Here is a 26,410-nt window from a genome sequence, read left to right as displayed (position 1 = left end):
AAGTTACTAGGAGTTAGTACATTGATGACTGTAGCAGAGACTCCAACTCTCCCGTTTTCGACGGGAGATGTCCCGCCAAAAACCCATTTTTGCAAAATCTCCCGTTCTCCCGCTTGAGATTTAATTTCTCCCGCCCTGGCTCTGTGTCTCCTGTTGGAAAGGATTTCTTACTTATTGCTATTGTATGTTGAAAAGAAAAAATAAGCCTTATAGCACCAGAGAGCATCTAGAACCCTAGGAACTTCGCACACATCAACTTGAGGTCTCCCGTTTGCTAGGGGTTTCAGGTGGGAGAATCTCTAGATCAGAAGGTGCTTTGGGTTGGAGTCTCTGCTGGAGTGTCAAGTTTGTTCATGGCGGAATCAGAGGTGCCCCCCCCCCCCTTGGGACCCAGGGGAGGGGGGTGGGGAGGGGTCTGAATTGGGCCTAAATTGTACATTTTCATCTTCTTCTTGAAAATCCCAACGATGAATTTTCACCAAACTTGGCAGGTAGCATCCCTAGGATGAGGTATCTCAATTCCACCAAATGGGCACCATGCCCACCTAAGGGGGCCCCCAGGGGGCCAAACCCACCCCCAGTAAGGAATCTCTAATTTTTTCTCTAGAACCAGAAGTAGTTGAGCTAAGATAATACAATGAGTCAGAATATTGATGACTGTTGTTTCAAGTTTGTTCATGGCAGAATCATTGGTGCCCTCCCCCCCCCCCCCCCATATACACAAGTGTATACTCTAATTGATTTTCTTTGCTTCCTGTCACCATGTTTACGACAGAAGAGAAGGTAGTCATTGTAGTTTCATTTTTCAGAAGTAGGGAGAGCACTGTCGCCACTCAACGACAGTGTCGGCAGGCGTTTGACTTTACACAGATACTGCCAGAGGCTGAATAAAGACTAGTTGTGATAGTGGAATTTCTCATGAATAAATAAAGCATTCCAACCCTGGCCATTGTTCAGGACCATTGTCAGGGTGTCAACCACATACTCCCATACACACCCATTGACCCCTGTGCAAAGTGAAAGTTTTGTACAGAGGGTTGAAAATAGAGCAAAACCTGGAACCTAACTGTGAAATTAATCATGGATTTCATGATACTGATTTACGCTTTCATAAACCACCTCCAACAAAATTGAACACTATTCAGCTATCACTCATATCAATGACAGTGTTATCTGATATATAATTTATGAATTATTAAGAACCAAAAGTGGGAAATGTTTTTTGAAACACCTAGTACTGGGTGTTACCAAAAAAAAAAAAAAATCCCACTTTTGATCAAAAACTATACATGGGGGGGGGGGGGTGTTTCATCAACGTTTGTCGGCGCTGACAACTTGAATCGACATAGTAACAGTCAGTGACCAGAGCATCTCAGCCAATCAAAACCAAGGATTTTGCTGAACTTGGTCAGTGCCGACAGTTGTCGGCACTGACAAACGTTGATGAAACACCCCCCAGAAAACACTAACACTGATATGAGCAATAGCTGAATAGTGTACAATTTTGTTGGAGGCAATTTTAAAATGAAAGCATGATTCAAATTCATTCAATTTAACATTGATTTTTCAGTGAGGTTTCAAGTTTTGCTTAATTTCCAACCCTCTGTACAAAACTTTTACATATTGCACAGAAGTCAATTGGTGTGTATGGGAGTGTGTAGTTGACACCAAGACAATGATCCTGAACAATGACCAGGATTTGAGTGCTACATTATTTATTCATTCGGAATTCCACTTTCACAGCTATTCATTCTGAAATGTGATGTATACAAGCACATAGAAACATGTGCTTTATACTTTTTGCATGTGCATGCATTTCACCCTTTGCCATTGATTCAGAGAAGCAGTGGCCAGGGCAATCTATTATGAATAATTAATAAAGCATTCAAGTGCCTTGGAGCATAGCTTTGAACAGGTGGTATTCATGTCCATTGTTCAGGGTCATTGTAAGTATATACACACTCACATACATCACATACACATCATTAGTTCCTGTGTAAAGTTCAGGTTTTGCACAGAGGGTTAAAATTTGACCAAAATCTGGAACCTATCTTTGAAATTAATCATGGATTTTATGAAACTGATATAGGTTTTCATATTCAAATTACTCCAACTAAATTGTAAACTATTCAGCTATTACTCTTATCAATGACAGTTTTATTCTGATACAGTGTATATAGTTTTCAAACTATCAAGCATCAAAAGTGGGAAATTTTGTGTGTGTGCGTGTGTGTGTGTGTTTTTTTGTTTTTGTTTTTTTTTAACACCTAGTACATTGATGACTGTAGTTCCAAGTTTGTTCACTGCAGATCCAGGGCTGCCCCCACCCCCTGGATTTTTTTTTTTTTTTTTTTTTTTTTTTTTTTTTTTTGGGGGGGGGGGGGGGGGAATCCTAATGTTGACCTGAATTGTACATTATTGTCTTCTTGCTGAAAACAACATACAGTGCACTCCCGTTATAACGAAATGCTCGGGACCGGCAGTTTTCTTTCGTTATAACGAAATTTCGTTATAACCGAACAAATACAATATATAACGAAAACAAGGAACCACGTATATTATGTTTGCTGAATACTCATCATACACTGCAAAGCTATGTGGAAATGTGATGGGATAACTGTATGACAATAATAAACGCAAGTTCCCCTCAGAAACTGTGTGTGACACAAGGAGCAAACACACAGTGGTGTGAAGCGTTCACCCATGCAGAGACGCTGTAAATGCTTGTTCTGCTACGTACAGTATTTTCGAAAGCAATTCGCATTTCATTATAACGGAGCACATTTCTTTTGTTTTTCTTTGTCTGTGGTGCTCGGAAAAGACTTCGTTATAACGGAAATTTCGCTCTAACCGTGTTCGTTATAAGCGAATTTTGTACCATAGACTTTAATGGTGATAATTTTGGGACCAGAAGATTTACTTCGTTATAACGAAATTTCGTTATAACCGTGTTCGTTGTAACGGGAGTGCACTGTAATGGATTTTCACCAAACTTAGCAAGTAGCATTCCTAGAGGGATAGGATCTCAAAGTGTTTGAATGGGCAACATGCTTTCCTTGGAGTCCACAGGGGGTCCAAACCTCCTAAATTAAGGAATTTTCAGTAATATTCTTCTCTAAAATCAGAAGTGATAAAGCTGTAAGTTTTTTCTTTTTACAAACTGCATAGTCCAACCATGTACAATGTACTTGGCAGGTATTTTTACCAGTGTGATGGAATATGCAAATGTACTCCATGCCCCCAGCTCTCAAAGCTGCACATGCCCCAAGTTTCCAATTTTCTCAGGTAAGAGTCTGCAAGAATGCATGGAAGGTGAACTTGCGATACTCGGGTGAGCGCAAGACCCCAGGTCTCTTGTTGATGTAACTTTTGTCTCTAGAGTAAAATGCAGTAAACATACATTAAATGTAAAAAAAAAAAAAAAAAAATGAGGCACTTTCACTTTTGCAAAGCACCTGCAAATGTGGCTGAGAACAATCAAACTGAAAATACTTATCAGACTTGAGTGTAATTGTTAAAATCAGTGTAAAATTTGTACAATTTTTTAAAACTCGGGTCATTGATCGTATATTCTTACTGTACTAATTGTACATACATGACAATCATCTGTGATATTAGACGTAATTATGTGTCAGCAGCTCTTCAGTATGCATGTAGATATTTGATTTGCATGGCTTTACTGAGGGCAGTACAATTTGTTTTGTTTTTTCTCAATTTAGATATTTTTTTGCTCATTTGTATATTTTAACATCACATTGTTGGTACTATTACTTAACAATTAGAATGATCGTATTGAGAAACAAAAGGCACTCAAACTTGTCATCATTAATGAAGTGCTCAGAATGAAGAGATATATGAGAAAGTGGTATGTTTACAACTACATATTGTGCATATGTGTGGAGGTCAGTTTGTTGGAGCTTTTTTAAGAATAGATTTGTCGTGTGTGCTGGTGTGTAGATTGTGGTCATTCAAGCCATGTGATCTATGATCTCCTAATTTCCATATAGTATCAAATTACAGTGTACCAATCAACAGAAGGCTTTAAAATTTTATGGTTCTAAAAATATCTCCATCTTTTATGGCCACAGACATCTTGGCCTCATTACTAGCAGGTAATTCACGTAAATGGTTCCTTGTGAATTTATGTTGTGATACGAGTCATTACATTATGGTACAGCTATATAAGTTCACTTTCAAGAGGAAACCTTGGTCTTCTACGAAAAATTAAAGTATTGTACCAGTAACTAACCTTAGATATCTTGAACTGGAGACTAAAGGTGGGAATCGTGATAGATTCTTTACAGGCAGACTAAAACGATGAATTTACAAATTCAATAACTTTATCTTTTATGGGAAACTACAGATGGGCAACTTTGGCATTAATTAACCAAGGTAAAGGGATGATTATGTTTCCCTCATCTTGGACATATTTGCATGAAAAGAATTTAAGTCAAGTCTGTTGGCATTAGGCACAACCTTTGAATGATCAATGAGACAACATTTCACCAACAATCTCCACAAGTACACAATTTGGTTTGATTAACCTTGCTCAAAACGTCATCCTGAATTCTAGAGATATTCCAATAGGATTTATACAAAATGCCTACATATTTAAATGCGTCAGGAAAGGTTTGCAATAAATTTTGAACATGATTCCTTATAATAATCGCACACTGCAACACACTGATATTTATTCCTAATGTGAAGTCATACAGAATTCTTGGAGAAAAAATACTTTTTATTTTCTGAATTTCATACTTCGTACATTTCATAAAATGCATGTGAGTTCAATAAATTCCTATGATTAATAGAATGACACATTAACTCTTTGTCACATTCACTGCTTATCTCTCTTTTAACTAAAACATCAAATTTCTTGCAAAAATTACACCACTTGTGTCATACTTTACTGGTAAGTATCCATACAAAATTGTCCTAGACATATCAAAACACATTGGTATGGTGCTGTGATAATTAAATACAGTGCACTCCCGTTATAACGAAATGCTCGGGACCGGCAGTTTTCTTTCGTTATAACGAAATTCCGTTATAACCGAACAAATACAATATATAACGAAAACAAGGAAACCACGTATATATATCATATTCTGTTTGCTGAATACTCATCATACACTGGAAAGCTATGTGAAATGTGATGGGATAACTGTATTACGATAATAAATGCAAGTTCCCCTCAGAAACTGTGCGTGACACAAGGAGCGAACACACAGTGGTGTGAAGCGTTCACCCATGCAGAAACGTTATAAATGCTTGTTCCGCTACGTATTTTCGAAAGCAATTCGCATTTCGTTATAACGGAGCACATTTCTTTTGTTTTTCTTTGTCTGTGGCGCTCGGAAAAGACTTCGTTATAACGGAAATTTCGCTATAACCGTGTTCGTTATAAGCGAATTTTGTACCATAGACTTCAATGGTGATAATTTTGGGACCAGAAGATTTACTTCGTTATAACGAAATTTTGTTATAACCGTGTTCGTTGTAACGGGAGTGCACTGTATAAGTACTCCTCTGTTCTGGGCTTCCTGTATATCACTGAATACAGATATATTTATTTTGTTGTTTCTCCAGATAGTCAATACCCGGGTCCTACCACATTAAATGAAACAGTTGGTCATTACAAACTCAGCTGGTCTAGAATTACTGTTTTGGCTACCAAATGATATTTGACCATTACTGAGCTTGTGATTTTTCAAAACTTTTTTATGATTATTTTTATTTTTTTTTAACTTGCACCCACTTGTATCACTGAATATTTATTTTCTTCTCTTGGGAAAACAACTGTGTGACCCTTCACAGAGAATTCAAGATTCTGTGGTTTGATGATCATTAAAGAGAATAAAACGACGAAAATTAAATAGTCACTAATATTTCCAAGTTAAAACAGCACCCATCATTTCTTAGCCAAAGCATTACATGCTCTGTATTGCTTTGAAGGAATAAAAACGCAAACTAGGTTTGTTGAAAGTTTTTCATACAATATACTGATAAATATAACTGCCAATCTCTTTCTCAAAACAAAATATACAACTATTTCTTAGAGAAAATCGTGAACATAACACAAAATGACATCACTCTTTGCACCAATTATATGGTGAGGTACACAATTACAACGTGTGGAAGAAAAGTACTATACAATCTCTGCAATTCCTTGGTACCAGTAACTCTTACAGAGCTCGACTTCATTGTCTATCCACATGGTCTGAACTTTTTCTTTTCTGAAGATTCCTAGTATGTATCTCTCATAGAGCTTGACTTGAAATGTCCGTCTAGTCTACACCATTGTATGTGAAGTTTCGGTGTTTACATGATTTTCACACTTTCACAGGTGATCAATTCTTAGAACAGTTCATTATGCAGTAATCAAACAATAGAGACAGAGAGGGCATGCGATATGAATGTACATGTATCTAAACATGTGGTTCTCATAACTCACAGTTGAACTATAGGAGTCCTGTCCAACTATAGCATTCTTCCATTGAATCACTGTCTTCTAATACTATGAACCTATCTGGGCCTTTTGGGAAATCATGATCTTTGATGCGAAGCAAAAGTATATTCTAATTAATAAGTCCCGTGGCCTCACAGATCCAAATTTGGGGAGTGTCCCTACACCACATGGAGGTTGCATTCGTTCTTCTTGCACCCTGCATCTTAAAAATCAGTTTTTCTCAGTTCTTTGCACTCAACGTAACCTGGGATGAACACACAAAAGGCCCCCATGCCTTAAAACAAGCCTCAAAGAATGCAGGTCAAAAAGAGACGAGTCAAGAATGGCGGTTTTCAAGTACGGATCACTGACAAACTAGATTCAATCAGGAACACAAAATATATTTCATATGAACAATCCAAATATAACAGAAAGATCTCTCAATAAAATGGAAGCTATGTGGGATTGGCTGCATGAAGATCAAAGTACATCTCTGGCCTTTACCTTGAATTTTCTTCCCTCTTTTTTTGATGGCTTTTACAGGTGGGAGTCGACTTTGGACAGCATCTGTCTGAATAATGACATATTTTATATGCTATAGATACATACAGTAAAAAAATACTTAGTACACTTTAATCATATTATCACAGTTACATGTGTTTTTATGTAATGAATGTTTATATTATATTATGAAATTTATAAACATCAAATCAAGGATATATGTAAAACAGAGGAATTACTTCATATATGAGTTGAATACTCCCTAGTAGTAGTGACATAATATCTTGTAGGTTCTACAAACCTGTACCCTGTGGCTAACAGTATCCTTAACATACATAATATTCAATTGTATGAATAAGTTACTTCTTGTAGACAAGAATTGATGTTCTATGATTATCAGGACAAGGTATCTGCAATCACACTTTGGGTCGGCACTGGCAAAATAGTATCTCTCTGTAAGAAAATACAGCAGAAAAACACACCCATTTTTCCTATTTGAGAGTTCCTGCATACAACAGGCAGCAGCACTAGAATGATTGAGTATTTTTCAGCCTGAGTTTCACAGCTGTTGTTATTTCAGAGTGGGCTTATTGGAACTGCAACATCATGCACTTCTTTTAAAAGCACTGAACAAAAGCCATTACTGTTTAGTTGTGCAGTTAAACTGCGAGTGATGTTTTTTGACTCCACACAATGTTTTCTACTGGCAGTACAAGATTTAAACAAATCTTTTCTCTAGAGAGAGGAATCCCAAGAGAAACTTTGCATATCATGAATGTCTATAGCTAGTGGGTTGAGCATTTGCATGAAGGACCATATATGCCCATGGACTCTTTGATATTCAGGAAACTGAATGATGTCAGCATGGTGAATATGGACTGATCAATTCATATTTGAACAGATTGACATCTATTAGACACAAATGTCAGACCTCTGCTGCATGTACAATGCCCTCCTCAAAGATTTTCTTTGATAGCCCTAAGCAAATTGTGGCAGTTTTTTCTCTGTTTTGTTCTTAACACGACACACTGTCATTTTCCAACAAAAGTACTGTACTTAATATACTAGTCTGCATTTACAGACCCTTTTTGGCATACACCATATTATCTTATCAACATTCCTATCACTCTCATCCTTCACCCCAAACCTACATCTACACAAAGCTACTTTGCGCTATAAATGCACACACCAATGCGGTTGCATCTCTAACCCCTGTCAAAAGAGGGCGCTTTGCCCCTTACTTCCTGTTCTGCTTGATGAAGGCGATGAGGCCGTTGGTGGAAGGGTCGTGGGAGGTTACGGGCTTGTCGTCCTTCAGCTCCGGTTGGATGATCTTGGCCAGCTGTTTGCCGAGCTCCACACTGCAATCATACAAAATGAGCACAAGATGATACTTGGAATACAACTCTGGTTTTTTGTTTGCATGTTTTTTTCCCCTCAATATTGCTAGCGCTACGTTATCAATTACGCTGGTAACACTTTGATTAGGTGCAGGTCAAAGGTGAAAGTACTTTCTTCCAAGATTTTCCTCATTGAAGTTTATTAACTAAATGCTTTTACCTCTTCTATTTCTCAGTGAATGAGTAGAGTGTGCTAAATGTTGTGTTTTGCTTTTGTTTTTGTTTTTTAGTCTTAATGGAATATTTACTTAACAAACCAAAATGGCTTTTTCAATGAGTTGGAAGAAATTGAGATACATGTGTATGCAGTACCAGCAAAGGCAGGTAGCATGCGGACTAGTAATTCTCAAGACTACAGAATAAAAAGACAACATAGGTGTGTCTATACAGGCATTCAATCTGATTTTACTAAACAGACACCATCAGTATTCATGGGCCAATGTCATAAATGTTTATCTTAATATCACATACTAAAATGCAAAAAAAAAAAACAGGAGAAAATCAATATGCCTCTCTTATGTATAATGTAAAACAATGGTACTGCAGGATGCTCAAAGTTACCATCACCCTGTTAAACCAAGCAAATGAAAACAAAAGAGAAACAAGAAGGAAAAAGTAATTCTCTCGTTACAGTTGAGGTTTTCAAATGAGCTCTTCCTAGAGGTGATAACAATGTGAACGCACCCCCATTGATCATAGGAGTTGATGTCCCAGATCACACCCTGGGTGAAGATCTTGTGTTCATACATGGCAATGAGGACTCCGAGTGTGAAGGGGGTCAGTTTGGGGAACATGATGGAATTGGTGGGTCTGTTTCCTTCAAACACCTGGCAAATAAACAAAGTAAAAGGAAAGGGAGAGAGATACAGTAAGCCATGACTGTTTGTAGAAAATGGTAATGTCAATACTATGTGACGTAGCACATTTCAAAGAAGACACAACTTTACAAATAAGCTTTTCGAAATAAAATGAAACAAAATCTGAATGCTCTTGGCACAGAAAACAACTTTCTTCCACATGTTCTGACATGCATTTGTGTTTTCTTTAGCATGACTAATAAATTTGGAAACATTGAACTATTTTGGAAATGTTCAATTAGTACTATTTGTACAATCAAATGAAGACATATGCATTGAAGAAAGTGGCGTTTGAAGTGAATGAGTTTTTGGCAATGATAACGCATTCTGTCTTCATTATTTTTCCATTGCAATTGATGTGTGAAGCAGGTACTACACGATTTGGGCTAAGAGAGCAAATATAAAGTTGTTTGATCCTCCTTGGTTGTAAAGGATTCTAAATATGCATCCTTCAGACAATGTACACAGGATATGGCAATCTCTATTACTGACAAGTATATTGCTAGGAAGTCAGTTTGGGCAAATCTCCACAAAAGCATAGGACTGGGGAGTTAAAAAGGATTTTTTTTTCTTTTGTTTCTTTTTCTTTTCTTTTTAAGCCAAAACACATGTGTCTTGGAAGAAGTACATCTGGTTGGTAAATCTCTCTTAGTAGCCATAAGCTCACAAAGATAGAATCAAACTCTGATTGTGAACTAAAGGAATGTGCTTCCAATTGTGCTGAAACGAAAATAATCTTTGAACCAGTAGTTATCATCTATTTGGATTTAAGATTTTAAGACTGCAGAAACTCGTGCTGATGACATGTTTGCAATAATAATACAGATCCTACAAATCTACAAAAATTCTACAAATTATAATATGTTTAAAGAATGAGAATTTTAGCAACACTCCTTAACAACAACATCAGTGCAAATAATTCCATGAATGAATACAGTGTGAACAAGAGCATCACATATGTACCAATCCTACAATTCCAGAAACTGATAGGAACGAATGGGAGAAATTATTGCAAAATGAAGAATTCTTATTCGTCTCCTACATGGTGCACACTATTAACAGGTGATTACAGACAAATAAAGGGATGGATAAAACTTCTTATTTTCCTGACAAAATAGGAACATATAGATCAATGAACAAGACTAGTTGGTAAGTAGGCCCTATGGGTCACCTGAATGAGCGAAATGAACAGATACCAACCTTGTGAGGGAGAATCAGTTCGATCTTGTCTGCCCCCATGCCAGCCTTCTCCAGCTCCGCCCTCGCCTCTTCCGGACTCTTCCCCAGCATCAGGGCCTCGGTCTGGGCCAGGAAGTTGGCCAGAAGAATCTGCAGAGAACATCCATCAGCAGTGGCAGGAGCAATACAATATGAAGGCTTTAACTTTGACTTTGACTGAAACACCCATCAATTCCTGGAACCTACATTGCTGTGGTTTGGTGCTGCATATTCTAATTATATTCAGTATGGTATTCATAATAAATGTTTCATGTTGTTGCCGTTTTGGAAATTAAATGGAACCCTGTCAATGGCATTTTGATAGAGAAAAAGAATGCACACAAGTAAATTAACATTTCACATAAAAAAAAACCCAAACATATATTATATTTTAGATTAGATTTTAGTTGTGTTAATGAGCTGCATCTTACGAAGAAACGTCAAATTTATCGACCTTGTTACTACGTAAACTTAGGTTGTGTGTTTAAGAACCGCATGTATTCAGAAACGAAAAGGGGATAGGATTACGGAATTCTGGCTAGGGAGGTGCTGTTTCATATGGTAGAGTAACAAACATTCCTCTCAGACTACCGCCACCTGTCAAGTCCTTTAACTTGTCTAGATGAAACGTTCATCCCTCTGCTGAACTGTACGCGCAAAGGATGCATAATTATGCCCCTTACTCTTATTGCAGGCACAAAGTTGTGGATTCAAGAGTACGAAGTTATGACAACTTGCTCCATCCGATTCTTATTTGAACATGCATTTTGAGACAGGTTGTAAAATGGAGTTTGAGCTCTTGTTTCCTCGTAGACATGCTATAGCAGTGACTTTACCTCATGATGCAGCCCTTCCTGGATGGGGTTGTGGGTCTTGACGGGGGCGATGAAGTCGGCTGGAATCAGACGGGTACCTGGGAGGGGGGAAAGTTTGTGGAGGAGTCAGCAACTCCTTCCTCACTTGTTTACAGCAAATTACCTTTGGCTTATTTCAAATCACGAGAATGCCTGTTAGAGATTCAGTTGCACATTATGTACATATCGATGCTTCAATTGCTTTGCATTTATACTCTGTAACAAACCTTTAAACACACAAACACACACACATCAAAGTCTTTTGCACACACACCTCTCACGAATCTTGTAAAACTGAGAAGATAATGTGCTTAGTGCATACCAAGTGCATAAAACTCTGAGAACTGCTAGCACATGAATTTAGAATGTTACAGTCACCATTTTCTATAAAACAAACAGCTCTTGACAATTTGAATAGCCTGTCCCAGGTACTTAGGCCTACTGCTGCATCAAGTCGAGTAATGACATAGTGTCACAATAACTGCAGAGCATATCAGCATTGTGAAGAGAACAATCCAGGAATTCTGAGAAAAATTGGTTCCCCATAAACTTATCAATTCAAAGAGCAATTTTTCTGTGGTTTTGGCTGTATCTTTTTATATACTGTAACTGTTAGGTCTAATTATCATAACAAAGAGCACAAGGTTGTCTTTTACTCAAACCTTTTCTTGTCCACGTAAAATCATGTTTTCCTTTCAGAACTTCTAAAGTCTCTTAATTTCTAGATTTATAAATCATGAATCTTAATTGGCAACACAGTTTTTGACCCCCCAAGTTCCTGTTTCAAATTTGTATTTGCACATTCATTTCTGATTCTGTACATATTCCATGAATTTGACCAGTTCCAAGAACTCTTTCTCCAATATAAAATACACAGTGAAATACAGCATTGCAAATTTTGTGATGACAATTTGATAACTTCAACTGCACAATTAATTCAAGACTTGATCTGTTTTCGAAAGGAGTAAGGTCATACCCTGGTGGATGAGTTGGTAGAAAGCATGCTGGCCGTTGGTACCAGGCTCCCCCCAGACGATGGGGCCTGTTTTGTAGTCCACCCGGCGACCCGGCCGCGTGACATACTTCCCATTGGATTCCATGTCTCCCTGTTGGAAGTAGGCTGCAAAGCGGTGCATGTACTGTTGGCATACAGTGTAAGGAGAATGGGGAAAAATTAATGAGATCACGACTTTGAAAAGATGTCAGTTGTAGTCTATCTGAAGACAAACATTAAAACACAAAGTGTACATTCTACTAGAGCAGATGTCTTTCTTAATTACTTTTCTTCAATTTTTGTTGATGTTGTTGCTGTTGTTGTTGCAGCCAACAACTATGATACAAGCTCAATTGTAAAGAATCCAAAACATGAATGTAAACAGTTGATTGAGTACAGCCATAATGCCATACTATAGAGCATACTTGATAGTGGCAAAACTTTTCAGCATACTTGACATTCACTTCAAATCTGAATTAACACCATACCATATCCCAATGTGAAATACAGTGCTTTCAGACACACAAAGTTATTGTGTATTCATACAACGCATGGATATTGATACAAGACCATACAGACACAACGTCCTGTGATAGGATAAACATATGGCAGCATCAGATCTCGCGCACTGTCATGATTCATGAGAAGCTAATGAATATGTATGAGTGTCTCCCTTAGTACTAACTTCATGCGGGCTTTGCACACTGCCTTAACATTGTGTTGGATTCATTGCAGGAGTTTCACAAAGGAAACCTTCCCACTTACACGACATATGGATCTGAGAGCATTCACACGCTAATATACATTGTATGAATATATGTCGCACACACAGCAACACAAAAGGTCCCATATCCATGCACCATTTATCCATGCAAGAATTCTCCAGCCTGACGAAGGGAGAGAGGGGGGATACATGCCATTTGCTGCCAGCTGAACAATCTCACCTGATCATAGGGAAGGAGGGCGTGGGTCTCCGCCCCAAAGAAGTTGTGGTACCAGACACCCAGCATTCCCAGAATGGCCGGGATGTTCTTGTCCAGTGGGGCAGTGCGGAAGTGATTGTCGGTAAAGTGGGCCCCCTCTAGGAGCTTCTCGAAGTTGTCCATGCCAATGTAGAGGGCGATAGACGTGCCGATGGCCGACCAGAGTGAGTAGCGACCTCCAACCCACTGTTAATGCATTGGTGGCAAATATGATAGTTGGCTTTCATATTTCAAATCTATGCAAGTCTCAAATGGACTGTATTTCTCAACATAATGGAAAATGTGGATTTCATGTAAATGAAAAACAACTTCATAAAAGTCCCCTTCTTTGGGATTAATAAAAAAAAAAAAATTGCATGTGGCTTGAAACGTGAACATGAAAAATGTGTAATTTACCAAGTCCTGTAGTTTGCACTCATTCACTCAAGTGAATGTGAAATCAGCTATGGGAGGGCTACTACAGTTGTAAGTCTGTGAGTCTGCTAGGTTTACAAGCAATCTCATGTACATACACTGTATTTGGAATTAAAGAAATATGCAAGAATATAATCAGAAAGATATTCTTCAAGAATGCCAGTGTTTTATCAATTTAGTATAAAAAAAAAAAAAAAAAAAGGACAGCCACAAATTACCGCAAAACAAGTTTATATGATATTTGGGTATTCAAATTTTGATTTTCAGAGCTGTGTGCTCTTACATTGTAGGTGAGTGTATGAAAAAGTCTACACTTTGCACCTGTCTAGTCTAAAAAGCAATATTGTCAACATTCTACACTATACCATGCTAAGAGATAGATTGAAAATGTCATTATGAATTGTATGCAAAATGTTTGCTGTTGAAGACACTTACATCCCAGAAGCCAAACATGTTGTTCTTGTCAATTCCAAACGCTGAAACTTTTTCCTGCATTAAAAAAAAATTATAGAAAGGGAATAAAATGAGGAGAGAAGGCACATATTATGTTTAATTTCATAAAATCAACTTTTGTGTCAAACATCACTATTTCTATTGCCCCCAGCATCGGTTACACTGAACTCTACTATATTCATACTCATTTGGTGATCATTTCATATATAATTGTACATCTCTGTCACTTTTTGTTTTGACGTACAAAGGGTAACTGCAACTCTAAAACAGGTGAACCTTTTAATACCACTTTCAAACAATTGTTTATCATTTCATATGCAAGCAATAGATTTCAAAGAATCAAATGACATGGGATCGTTAATATGAATATCATTTGGAAATTTCACATGTTGTGAATTCATTGATCACAAAATGATTTCAACTTCTATAGAAACTATCAAAGCACTGCGGGTATGCCATGAATACTCTGTTCCTTCCTTCTTGACAGACCACAAAATTTTATGTAAAACCTGTTGTAACCTGTTTGTTAATGATACAAACTGTTTTGTTAGTCACATCAGAACGCACAGTGCATTAATTTGACATCACTGGTGTATCACACTTATGAATACTGGGTCATAGCACCATTCATGAAAGGGAAAATATAAAACTGATTCATTATACAAATGATAATGGACACAGCAAGGTATCTGACTAAAAATGAACTGATAAAATTTGGTATCTCCTTTATAAATAACAAATAGCCCTTTGATGGTAAGGGAGGAGGGCGAGACCACTTACCTCATTGGTGGAAAGGGCAACAAAGTGCTTGGCAACATGGGCGGGGTCCTTGGCTGTCTCTAGGAACCAGCTCCTAGCCGATGTGGCATTGGTGATGGTCTCCTGGGTGGTGAAGGTCTGTTGGATCACGCATGAGAAGGTATTGGAAATAACTAGGAAAATACCAATCAAACTAGTGGCTGGAATGTATAAATGTAGTAATGGCACTCTATTAGTTTTTTTTTTGTGTGTGTGTGCGTGTGTTTTGTTTGTTTGTTTGTTTGTTTTTTGACAAGATCCTGTTCTCATCATCCTCATCATCCAGTTTTGACCCCGATTTGTCCCCAGTAACAAGAGTGGCTGGATTTTAACTTCACTCTAACAGCAACAACTCTGATCTCTTCTCAATATCTCGCCAGATTTGGGGCGTCCTCCTTCCTCTAGGAAACCCTCCTAAGCTCCTCACAGCAAAATTAGGATGTGAATAAAATGTTTGGGGTTCAGGTAAACACCTACCTACAATATACAAATTGAATGATTTTACATGAAGATACAAATATAACACATTTGCCACTACCCAACATCTTGGCCTGAATTCACAAAGGTGGTATTTCGTTGACGGTGGTCTTTTCGTTGATGAAATGTTCATTTTGTAACGAAATGGTCATTTCGTCAACGAAATAGGCCCTGCGACACTCGGCACCCCATAAAAAACTACGGTCCTTGTCCATGGTTTACACCATGGTTTCAATTGTACCACCTTCATGAATTCAGGCCCTTGTGTCTGACCAGCAAAGGATGTCTGAGTCTAAGGGATTGTCAAGCTTACCTTGGACGCGACGATGAAGAGGGTCGTCTCAGGGTTCACCTTCTTCAGGACTTCCGCAAGGTGGGTGCCGTCGATGTTGGACACAAAGTGGACCCTGAGGGGGCCTCCAAAGGGTTTCAGGGCCTCTGTCACCATCACAGGGCCCTGTCAAAGAGAGACCCAGGTGGTGAATCATTAACCTACGCACTTATGATGAAAACAGACTGATTTAAAGAGTACTGTAAATGCTGATATTTTTGTATACCAATATTTTGGTGAATGGCAGTTGATCAAATATTTTTGTGAGTTGTTCACTTTGCACTTTGAGGTCCTCTCATATCATAATTGCATGAATTAAAAATAACACAATAACACAATAGATCAAATCTCTTGGAAAAAAAAAGTACTAGCACTAGTAGTCATGTGATGTTACAATGCTCGTGTGCTAGCCTTAGACCGTGCACGCAGGGCAAGTTTTTATTTCCAGTTTTGTCGATATTTTTCACGCATTGTTAATTTCAAGATCGAGAGCTCATTTAATACGATATCCATGAAAATAAAACAACTGTGAAAATTTCAGCATTTACAGTAATCAGACATTGGTTTATAATCTTATAATCAAGACAAGGGATTCTTTCACTTTTATAGGTAACAAGATACGGTATGTGTCAGACAGCTGTTGGGTGTGTTTTTTTTTATTTACATCTTCTTTTATTTGTGTAGGAATAGGAGAATTCTGAGAAAGCTGTAATTTTCACGAGGGTTAAATTTTTGCAAATTTTGCATATCCCTATTGGGCTGCAAATTTAACAATGCACGAAAAATATCGCAAACGAAACAAGCACTTTTGTACTTACGATAGCCTCAATATCAAAATCACGAAAACAGCATCGCATGAAAATGTCCAATGCCATACATACCAGGTCAGAGCCTCCAATACCAATGTTGACAGCATCAGTGATGGTCTTCCCACTGTAGCCTTTCCACTGACCACTCCTCACAGCCTGCAGTGGTCAAGAGAATCACATGACAAACTGCCACCACAAAGCATTTCAAAAATAACTTTTACCCATTTAATAGCTCTTTATGTGCAACGTTTGCACACCTGACTAAATCAACGGCATGCCAACGTCGCATATTCAGCATATTCTGTATATATGTTATATTCTCAATCACTCTGTACATAATTCTGAATATTACTCGTTAAATGGTGACCTACAAATTTTACAATCTATGCTTTTAGCTGGGTCACCCCATTTCCGTTTTGTATAGTAACTCTATATTCTGTTAATTCATGTTATATTACTGTAATATTATGTGTCAACATGTAATCATCAATGCAATGCAATGTAAATAAAAAATGCAAATGCAATGTACATTGTAAATGCAATGTAAATGCAATGTAAATGAAAATGGAAATGAAATGAATAAATTCAAATTCAATTCAATTCAATTCACATCTGCCCAACAAACCCGCCCAAACCAATCGATAAATCGCCAAATGCTGTCAGTACAATGAAACCGTTTTTCGCGATTCCATTCCTGTCACATGTAGCTTGCATTTTACGTGGTGGTTGACTATCAAGAGGTGTTTCCTACTGAATTGCAAGTAAAAATTTAGTTTTTGTCACTGATTTGTGTTCAAAAGTCATGTCTCTACAATAATAGAACTACTGGTCATTTGAAAGAAAAGCAATCAAAGATTTGTCATACAATTTACATCAAAGCAAAGCTTGGCATTTTCTCTACAACTCTGCTCCTTACATGTCCCAGGTAACACAAATCCATAAAAATTACATAGATTTGACGAACAAAACGTTTTCCCAAAGCATGACTATGTTGCAGTCTCAAAATAATGTGGCACACAGGGGGTTTACACAATGGCGCATGAAGAGTTAGATGTATGACTGTCACAGGACAGCCAAGCATAAAATGGAAATATTAACATTCAGGGAAAATGCAGAAGGCTGCAACATTTTAAAAGTGCACACAAACAGATATTCCCTGCATAGTTTCTGGGAGAGTACTGTTTGTGAGAATCCACAAGGCAAAGCACAAATGTTGGAGGCTCCAGCACTCCAGCTACCCCCCCCCCCCATTTCCGCAGCTCCTCCTTGGCAAATACAAAACATCCTCACATACAATGTACCTCTGTAAAAGTGCGGATCTTCGAGAGGACACCATTGACATCCGGCATCACGTCCTTGCCGTCGACCAGGATAGGGGTGTTGGAGCGGTTGCGGAGGGCGACGTGGAGAACGGCACGATTCTCCGTGAAGTTGATCTTGGACCCGCCGAACATCTGATCGCGCATCCCCTCCAAGTTGCGCGCCCGGGCCTGACAGATGTCAAATACATATTCCAGCACACAATGCAAATCGTAATTCAGGTACCTAGTATTGACAATCAATGACCTGACTCGCCTAAAGTGCCAAGTGCTATTTTCACTTAGCAATGGAAATATGGCCATGATCATGATATTCTTTTCATGAGTATATTTGGTTGATTTCTTCTCTTTTCTATCGAATATCAATTCACTACAGTGGTTATCTCACTCCTCCCCCCCCCCCAAAAAAAAAAAAAATGCTTGACATGAATGCATTTTACCAATTGTAATAATAATAATGATAATGATGATAAATAATAATAACAATAATAATGATAATAATAATAATAAAAATAACAATTATAACAATGATAATAATAAACGTCAATACCAAGTGATATACAAAATGTAAGTCACTGAGTAACAAAGTCTTGATAAAACCACATCAGATGTCTCACCAGATCAAGGAGTCGACCAAAAACTTCTTCATCGATCAGGTTCTTGGAGAAATCGAGGAGAAAGTTTCCCTCTGGAGTCTCCAGCTTTCGGCTGCAAAGCAGATTGTGAGAGTTCATTGAGAAGAGAGATTTCTTATGAATGACATTAAAGGGGATGGCTAGTAACTGATCAGTGGGAATCAGCGAGAATGCTGGGGGATGATTGTTCCAATCCTTGTGGGATTCATTTGAGAGTACATTATATATCTATTGTTGTGTGAAGAATATTTGAGCTTCAGAATGGTCTCATATTCAAGTAATGTACAGTTTAATTGCCCCGTCACTGTGCAGGCATGCTAACTTGGAAACATTAAACTGCACATTACTTGAATATGAGACCATTCTGAAGCAAATAATTTTCACACAACAATAGATAGGCCTACAAGGATTGGAACAATCATCCCCCAGCATTCCCACTGATTCCCACAGATCAGTTACTAGCCATCCCCTTTAAGTGAAGTATGGGGTGCAATTACACTAAAACAGAGGAAGGTGGCAGATTTATCATCAAGAAAATAACATTCTACTCCATATGTGTGTGTGTGTGTGTGTGTGTGTGTGTGTGTGTGTATGCACAATATTAACAAAAGACTGCACTATCATAATATTACTGACAAGAGCTATTGCTTTCTTGATGAGAAAGAAATGACATATAAATTGGACCATCTTCACAATTCACTTTTACATGATAGTTCTTGAGTGTAGGTAACACACAAGTGTACATATACGTAAGAAATAGCGTCAGTATCTGAAAAGTAATACTACATGTACATTGTATATGTCTTTACAAATGTATAAATTCTGCATATTTATGAACAAAAAAAAATATCAAAACTTTAGTTGATGATGGCCACATGAATGACTTGTTCAAATGTATTTGCTAAAATCTCACAGAAAGGATGTTTTAAAAAAAAATGCTTAAAATTGATTCATGTTTTGGGAAGTTGGGGAGGGGGAGTACAGTGTAGTTGTTGTTAGTGTCTGTCATGTTACTCTTTCTCTTCATGACCATCAGGATGATATTCAGTCTATCCCATTCTGCATTGGAACTCACACAATCTCTTCCCTAAATTCATATTTTTCAATTTATTTCAATTCAACTCAGCCCCATATAGACTTGGCTTCACAGACTCTTGACTAGAACGTATCTCTGATGATTGATATACAATGTACAGTACACAAACAGAGAGCCATGATACACCATAAGTGCCGGGTACTGGTGAATTGTAATAGTACAATAAAGACCACAATTTGAGGAAGTAGAGAGGTACTACACATGCAAACCAGGAAATTGTAAGCATACATGCCAGCTAGCAACCCTTCAGGATCAATGCACAAAAGGACCGGCAATGCTCTTGAAAAAAAAAAAAAAAAAAAGAAAGAATACCCAGTTATGAAAGAGAATGGGCAAAAAGAGAAATATTGTGTCTGAGGTCACGAATCATGCTTCACAAAACAGGCAAGGTCTTTTTTTTCTTTCTTTTTTTTTTTTGGGGGGGGGGGGGTTGAACTGCAAGACAAAAAACAAAATAAACATTGCATGTAACATTTGTTTACCCGTACAGGACATAGAGCTCACAATTCACTAATGTGCATTGTACAACTGTATATGCAGCATACCGTTAATTCCAAGTTTGCAGACTGTGTATGAATTAAGTGCTTTTGTTGATAGCCGGCTAAAATGCATTCTAAAGTTCATATTAAGGGACAAAACATCATGTAATTTACAACTGTATTTGAATAGCATATAAAAATTTGCCAGTCATAGTTTCACTCTGTCCATACAACATGACTGACAGTTTTCTTTTTGTACATACCCCACATTTTGTGAAGGAAGGATTTTGCAGGGTGAAGAAGTTCAAAGTCCATGATTCCCTTTTTTAGCACTTAATGTATAATCCTGATTATTGAAAAGTACTTACACATGATATGTGATATTTTGAGGGTTTGTTTCTTGAGATGTCAGTAGTTGATCTCCCATAAAGCTCAATCACAAGTGCTATGACAAGATGTAATTGGCAGAGAATTAAATGAAGTTGTGACTGCGTGTTTATCTACAAACGACAATTCCTTATCAAATGTTCCACAAAAAAAAAAAAGTTATCATCTTACAGCAGCATGACTTGCAATTATATGAAAATTATAACATGGCTAACATGCCTATCTACTTCCAGACTTTGCAGATCTATGTGTCTGAAAATTAACACAGTCAGAGCTACATAGAAGATTCAAAATTTGTTATTTCCACAAATTCTGTATCTAGGCGTGGTTTTGAATGCTTACACAAGTACTCTATTCAGAGAAAAATCCCATGTACTCTGAGACAGCAGTCTTGTGGAAAAAGCTGTTTAAAACTAACTCAGTGTGTTCTTGGTTGATGGTATGAAACGGGCCATATTTTTATCTCATGATTTCACCTTGTACTTGAATCTACATCTATACACTTAGCTTCTTTTCAAATTCATGAAATTCTTCCGTTGAGATGTTTTCATTGCAACTTATTGACAAATTGCCCTACATCGACGTAAATAAGCACTGAATTGATCAGTGTTTTAGTAGTAGCCATGATAAAAAATCATGGGTGTACATACTCGAGCAGGATTCGAACCTACGACCTCCTGCTCACCGGACAGGCGTCATCTCCACTAGACCACCGCACTTTCGCCTGACAGCAAGTGTTGGTTCTAATCCTTAAAGCATGGAGCGGGTACTGCATAATTATTCAAATTAATGAAATTCTTCCGTTGAGATGTTTTCATTGCAACTGATCAACAAATTGCCCTACATCAACGTAGGTTCGAATCCTGCTCGAGTATGTACGTCCATGATTTTTATCATGGCTACTTCTAAAAGACTGATCAATTCAGTGCTTATTTACGTAGATGTAGGGCAATTTGTCAATCAGTTGCACTTAGCTTCTTTATAAATTAGCATTGATTCATTGTAAATATAACAATTAAAACTTTTGAAATCAACCAGCTACACATCTAGTGACCCCTTGTGTCCACTTACATCCTGAATGCACAATGTACAAGTGGTACCCCATTCTACCCCTTTCTTTCTCAGCTATGCAGCAAACTGTGATAGTACCTTTTTTAGAAGGCTAATTACAGCAGTGCACAAATTACCAATTGAAATCTTGTTCCGTAGGGCATCCCTTCAATGTAACACAGCTTGATTTTCGAGCAGTGAATATTACACATCTATTTGACTGTGCTGGCAATTCATCTAAATTATCTTTGAACAGCTTTTTGGGTTTTTTTAATGCTTACAATGGAAATCAAATCCGAGACCATGTCCTCCTGAATTTAACAAATATGTCAAAATCATAAATGTCTAAATGGCAATGAGGCAATTATTTTGATAACACACGACTCTCTCATTGGTCTTTGAATAACAATAAATTATAATAGTTCAGTGTTTTGCTAATAACCTTAGGGAGCCCTATATAACATCCCTTCCCCCATTAACCCGTTGAGGACGGACTGATTTTGTTACAACATTTATTTCCCATAGACACCTGCCTGAGTATACTCGGGACTCGTCCTCAACAGGTTAAGGTTTAATCATTGGTACCAATAAGTTATAAGAACTTTAATCTGACGCAAGAAAAAAATATGATTTCTCATTTTTAGAATGCATTTGTCAATGTTAGCAGACAAGACATTTGACCTATGTATTTTCCCTCATTCCAGCCCTTTCTTGAGACAAGTGACTTTTATAATAGGAAATTACATAGACCAGGTGTTGATCACTAAAAGAACACCGATACACATACCAGTTTGATAAAATTTCATAGAATAAGAAAGGGGGAGAGGCAAGGACGGAATGCACTGTCAGACATCTTATAAACTCCGATAAGTAACAAATGAACCCGACCTGCACCCCTGTAACTTTATGCTTATCAACGCTAGCTCGAGATGGAGCCGATTCATTTTACAATCACATAGGAGGATGCTCCTTTCCGACTGTTTGTGTATAGAGTTATTTTTTTCACACCTCTCTTGGCAATGATCAGATGCCAGCTCATTCTGAAGGTGGTGGTAGCCAGCCAAGCAATGCCTTGAACGAACGCGAAAGATCGGTCTGTATCTGGATGTCTGAGATATGTTCGGTGGAGACCATGCGTCTGGCTTCACGGAATCCCCTCCTAATACATGCATATATACGTCTACGGAGATGAGCAGAATAAGTAAAAAGAAAAAAGAAAAAGAAAACAAAGACTCCTCTGGACAGACAGATTTTTCTGTCTTAGAAAAAATGCCTTAACCGAAAGATCGGCCTGTATGTGGTCATCAGGGATATGTTCCATGGAGACTGCGTCTGGCTTCGGAGGAGAGCGATAACGTAAAAAAAAAAAAAAAAAAAAGACTCCTCCGGACAGACGGATCTTTCTCTGTCTTGGCAATGAACTCACTGGACACTGGGCAGAGCAGAGGTACATTGTACATGTAACCACTCTCCCTGGGATTGCAATCACTCGCACCCGCACGTTTACATTTTAAAGCGACTCAGCAATTGATGGAGAGAGAGAGAGAGAGGGAGAGAGAATCTACACCAGACTTTAGAGTAAAAAGCAACTAGACAGTGTTAGAATCTCTAACGTTCTTAGAGTCTTACACTCACCTAAATTTTTCAAAGCGACCAGGATCGGCTTTGAACAATTGGTTCATTTGAAGCTTCGAGCCGTGGCGATCGTAGCATGCCTTGAGCTCCTTGTACGCGGGATCATCGGTCAAAAACGCCATTCTTGCTTGAATTAATGTAGAATTTTTTGGTTTTCTGTTGTGAATTGGAGCTGTAGCTTAGGGTTCGTCCCAGCCTTGTAGTTGAGGTAAAGGTCACTAGTCACAGACGGCGATACCTCTCTCACGAAGTGCACACATGCAGGCGCAGGACTGCTCCGTGTGTTCCGGGTATGCCATGCGAGGGGGTTGGGCCATGGGCTGGTGATGTATTGGTGCCTGGTATGCCAAGCGAGTCACACAGAGGGCGAAGAGGTCTTCCGGGTTGCGGATCACCGCTGTTTGGAACCGTGCACCGACCACACAACGACAACACGACCGTTCCATCCAAGGAGTAATCAAAGCATTTTGCGTTAGCGCCAGCTTGTGGGGAACTCTCTACAACTGCCTAATTTGACCGAAAACAGCAGTAGTAAAGCGGCTGCCTGCTGCATTGAGTGAAATGATAACCTCTATGGTAGGTTTCTACGCACGTACCATCGATATACTATGGCTGTTTGGTTGGCGACAAACATATGACAATTTTTGGCTAGCCACGACGAAGAGTGCTCTCCGTCGAGGAACGAGATTCTCAGCTGGTTTCTGAGGACAAATAGTTGGTAAGCCAATGATTGTTGTGCTGCAGTGTTTCCCCTCTTACTGTCATTTAGGCATCGTGAATTCAGAATATTTGCGAAGTGTACCTCGCTCGCCTTTTTTTTTTTTTCGCGTAGAGAGGCAGTCAAACTCATAAGGCAAGGCACGCCAATGTGCTGCACTGCACTGTTCTGTGTATGTGTGTGCATGGTATGGGATGGGGGCGGGATGCATGGCCATGCATGTTTATGGACGGGACAGTGGTAAAAATGGTAGGAGGCCGGGGAAGAACTGACATAAAATGACCGAGTAAGAACTTCGAGCCAGTAGAAATAGGCAGCATGTTCCAAAATTGTTTTTGTCATTGAACCCAAAAGTTGCTCCATTTTCACTTTATGTTATTGTTAGATTTTATAGACAGAAAATCAGTCTGTTCGGAGAAGAGTTATGAACTCTCCACTGGCACTAGACCCCTACTCCAGTCTAAGTTTAATAGATTACTGATTAGACTTGACAGTTAACGTTAGAGGTCTAATGCAGCTGTCATTTGTATGACGCACCTCTTGACCCCCGGGAAATGTGCGTCATGGTCGCGTCAAGTACCACCAATTTGATGACGCGTGGTGCCGTCACGGGAGCAAAATGTCCGTCACAATACTGACCCATTATGTGCGTCATAGTCGGTCATTTAACCAGAGTGTGTCAAAAGGTTCGTTAATGGGACCGTCATGTAATTTTGCGAGGCTTCTTGCATGGGGCATGGTATCCCTCCGTAACATCTAAACCAAACTCGCGATCGCGAGTCGGCCGAATTCACCGGCTCCTGGAAACGCGAAAATGACACAATTTTCAATCAGTTTTATTATAACATACTGATACTCACTTCATTCTCGTATGTCTTCTTTTTCTATCTGATGTCAGACTAAAGGTCTTTTCAGAAAGTTTGAGTACAAATTTGCTCCAAAACCACACTACCAAACACGATTTGTGATTAAAATCATCACATACAGCCCGCGGCATCGCGAAGCTCGCTATCCTTCAATCGCATTCACTGTAGTGTAGCATCGACCGTCGACCGTGGAACCTGCAGCAAAACCACGTGCGTGATGTCGACCATGTGGTACATGTATACATACAGTACACGCGTACATACGTATACAGAAGGCGAGGCATGGCAGAGGCCAGGCCCCAAAACACACACAAACGATTATGGAACTAACATTACTGAGAGTCTATTAAAACCTGCATTAACTTAAAATAGTAAATTCTATTTAAACACTAGCCATATAAACCATGTACCTAACTTGGGTTTAATAAGGTTCGTGTTTAAATAGGCAGGGGCTTCAATCAAGCTGTTTTCGAATCGGGGAAGGGGAGGCGGGAGGTTACGGCAAAAATTACTGTGGCCAGGCCGTAGTTTCGCGAAACTAGATAGTTTGCCATAGCAACGTGTATATCAAAACACGCGTTTCTATGGGATGTCCATGAACTAGGGAACGGTTTAGAGAAATTCGAAGTCATTCGAGGTTGAAGTGGTTTTTTCCTACGCATTTTTTTTTTTGTTGTTGTTGTTGTTCATATCTAAAAAATTCGATTTCTTAATTTTTTTCAACTGGTATTTGGGAGTCTTGTAATATATTTAAAATGTTGATAGAAATTTCTGAATATATTCAGAAAGTACGCCTAGGCGCCTACTGTTTGGATAAACGGTAAACATGCAGTCTACGTTCGATTCCGAAGAAATCATTACGTCTTTCACGAGGAAAAACATACAAAACAAACAAAAAACACCTACGATCGAATGTTGATAGCCAAAACTTTGATAAGTAATAAGCAGTTATCATGAGCGTGAACTGAAATTAATTGTCATGATTTTGTTGTCTAACCAGGTGATGACTGCATCTCATTGAACCTACTCGTAGTGAATTTCTCTGGGCATACGAGACCTTTTAAGTATTTCTGGCTCAGTTGCATTTTTAATTGACTGATTAATCGATCTTTTTTTTATTGTTCAGGGAACATAAGATATTCGATCAAGTACATTATATTCGACTGTTTGATGTTTCCTACTATGCGCCAAAAGAAAGGCTATAGAATCACGATATCTTTGCAATGATTCCTTTAATTCAACTAATGAGCTGGTTCTTCGATCGATATTTCCATGATATTTACACGCTGTTTATTCCAGTGCGCGCATTCTTCCGTCTGGCACGCACCTGGGTGTGGCACCTGCTTTTGTGGAAATTTCCACAAGGGGAGAGGGGTGGGGTGTCAAGTTTCTTCGAGCCGAAGAGACTGCATGTAAAACAATCTCTTCGCTCTAATTTATTGTCATTCGTGCTTTCCCCTTATTCTTTGCTGATATTGAACATTTAGATTTAACTTTACGAAGGTTGGTAGCACGTGGTTCTATTTTGTTGTGAGGTGTATGTAATTTCTTTTTTTTTATCATTCTTGGAAAGGAAAAGAAGAGTAAGGGGGAAAGAAGAATGAGGGAAAGTAAAATGGAACGAACGGCACGTACGCTCAGCATTCACAGTAAGCCGTCTTTTTACACCAGCATAGTTATCATCATCA

At 38.5% G+C, this 26,410-nt stretch overlaps 1 protein-coding gene across 1 annotated transcript; it reads right to left on the bottom strand.

Annotated features, from left to right (window-relative positions):
* Nucleotides 1–4,729: 4,729 nt before the first annotated feature.
* On the bottom strand, nt 4,730–23,405 carry LOC140233513 (glucose-6-phosphate isomerase-like). Its single transcript, XM_072313631.1, has 14 exons — nt 23,139–23,405; nt 18,474–18,564; nt 17,839–18,027; nt 16,610–16,693; nt 15,711–15,854; nt 14,903–15,019; nt 14,105–14,158; nt 13,217–13,441; nt 12,255–12,417; nt 11,261–11,337; nt 10,407–10,535; nt 9,034–9,176; nt 8,191–8,310; nt 4,730–7,019 (listed from the first exon to the last, which is right to left on the bottom strand). Exons 1-14 carry the CDS (start codon nt 23,258–23,260, stop codon nt 6,986–6,988), a joined length of 1,692 nt encoding a protein of 563 aa, XP_072169732.1. The 5' UTR covers nt 23,261–23,405; the 3' UTR covers nt 4,730–6,985.
* Nucleotides 23,406–26,410: the final 3,005 nt, after the last annotated feature.

This window comes from Diadema setosum, chromosome 9, assembly GCF_964275005.1.
Source record: "Diadema setosum chromosome 9, eeDiaSeto1, whole genome shotgun sequence".
In the NCBI taxonomy this organism is placed as follows: domain Eukaryota; kingdom Metazoa; phylum Echinodermata; class Echinoidea; order Diadematoida; family Diadematidae; genus Diadema; species Diadema setosum.
Note: the sequence above shows the minus strand (reverse complement) of the source record. Positions and strands in the feature narration are given on the sequence as shown.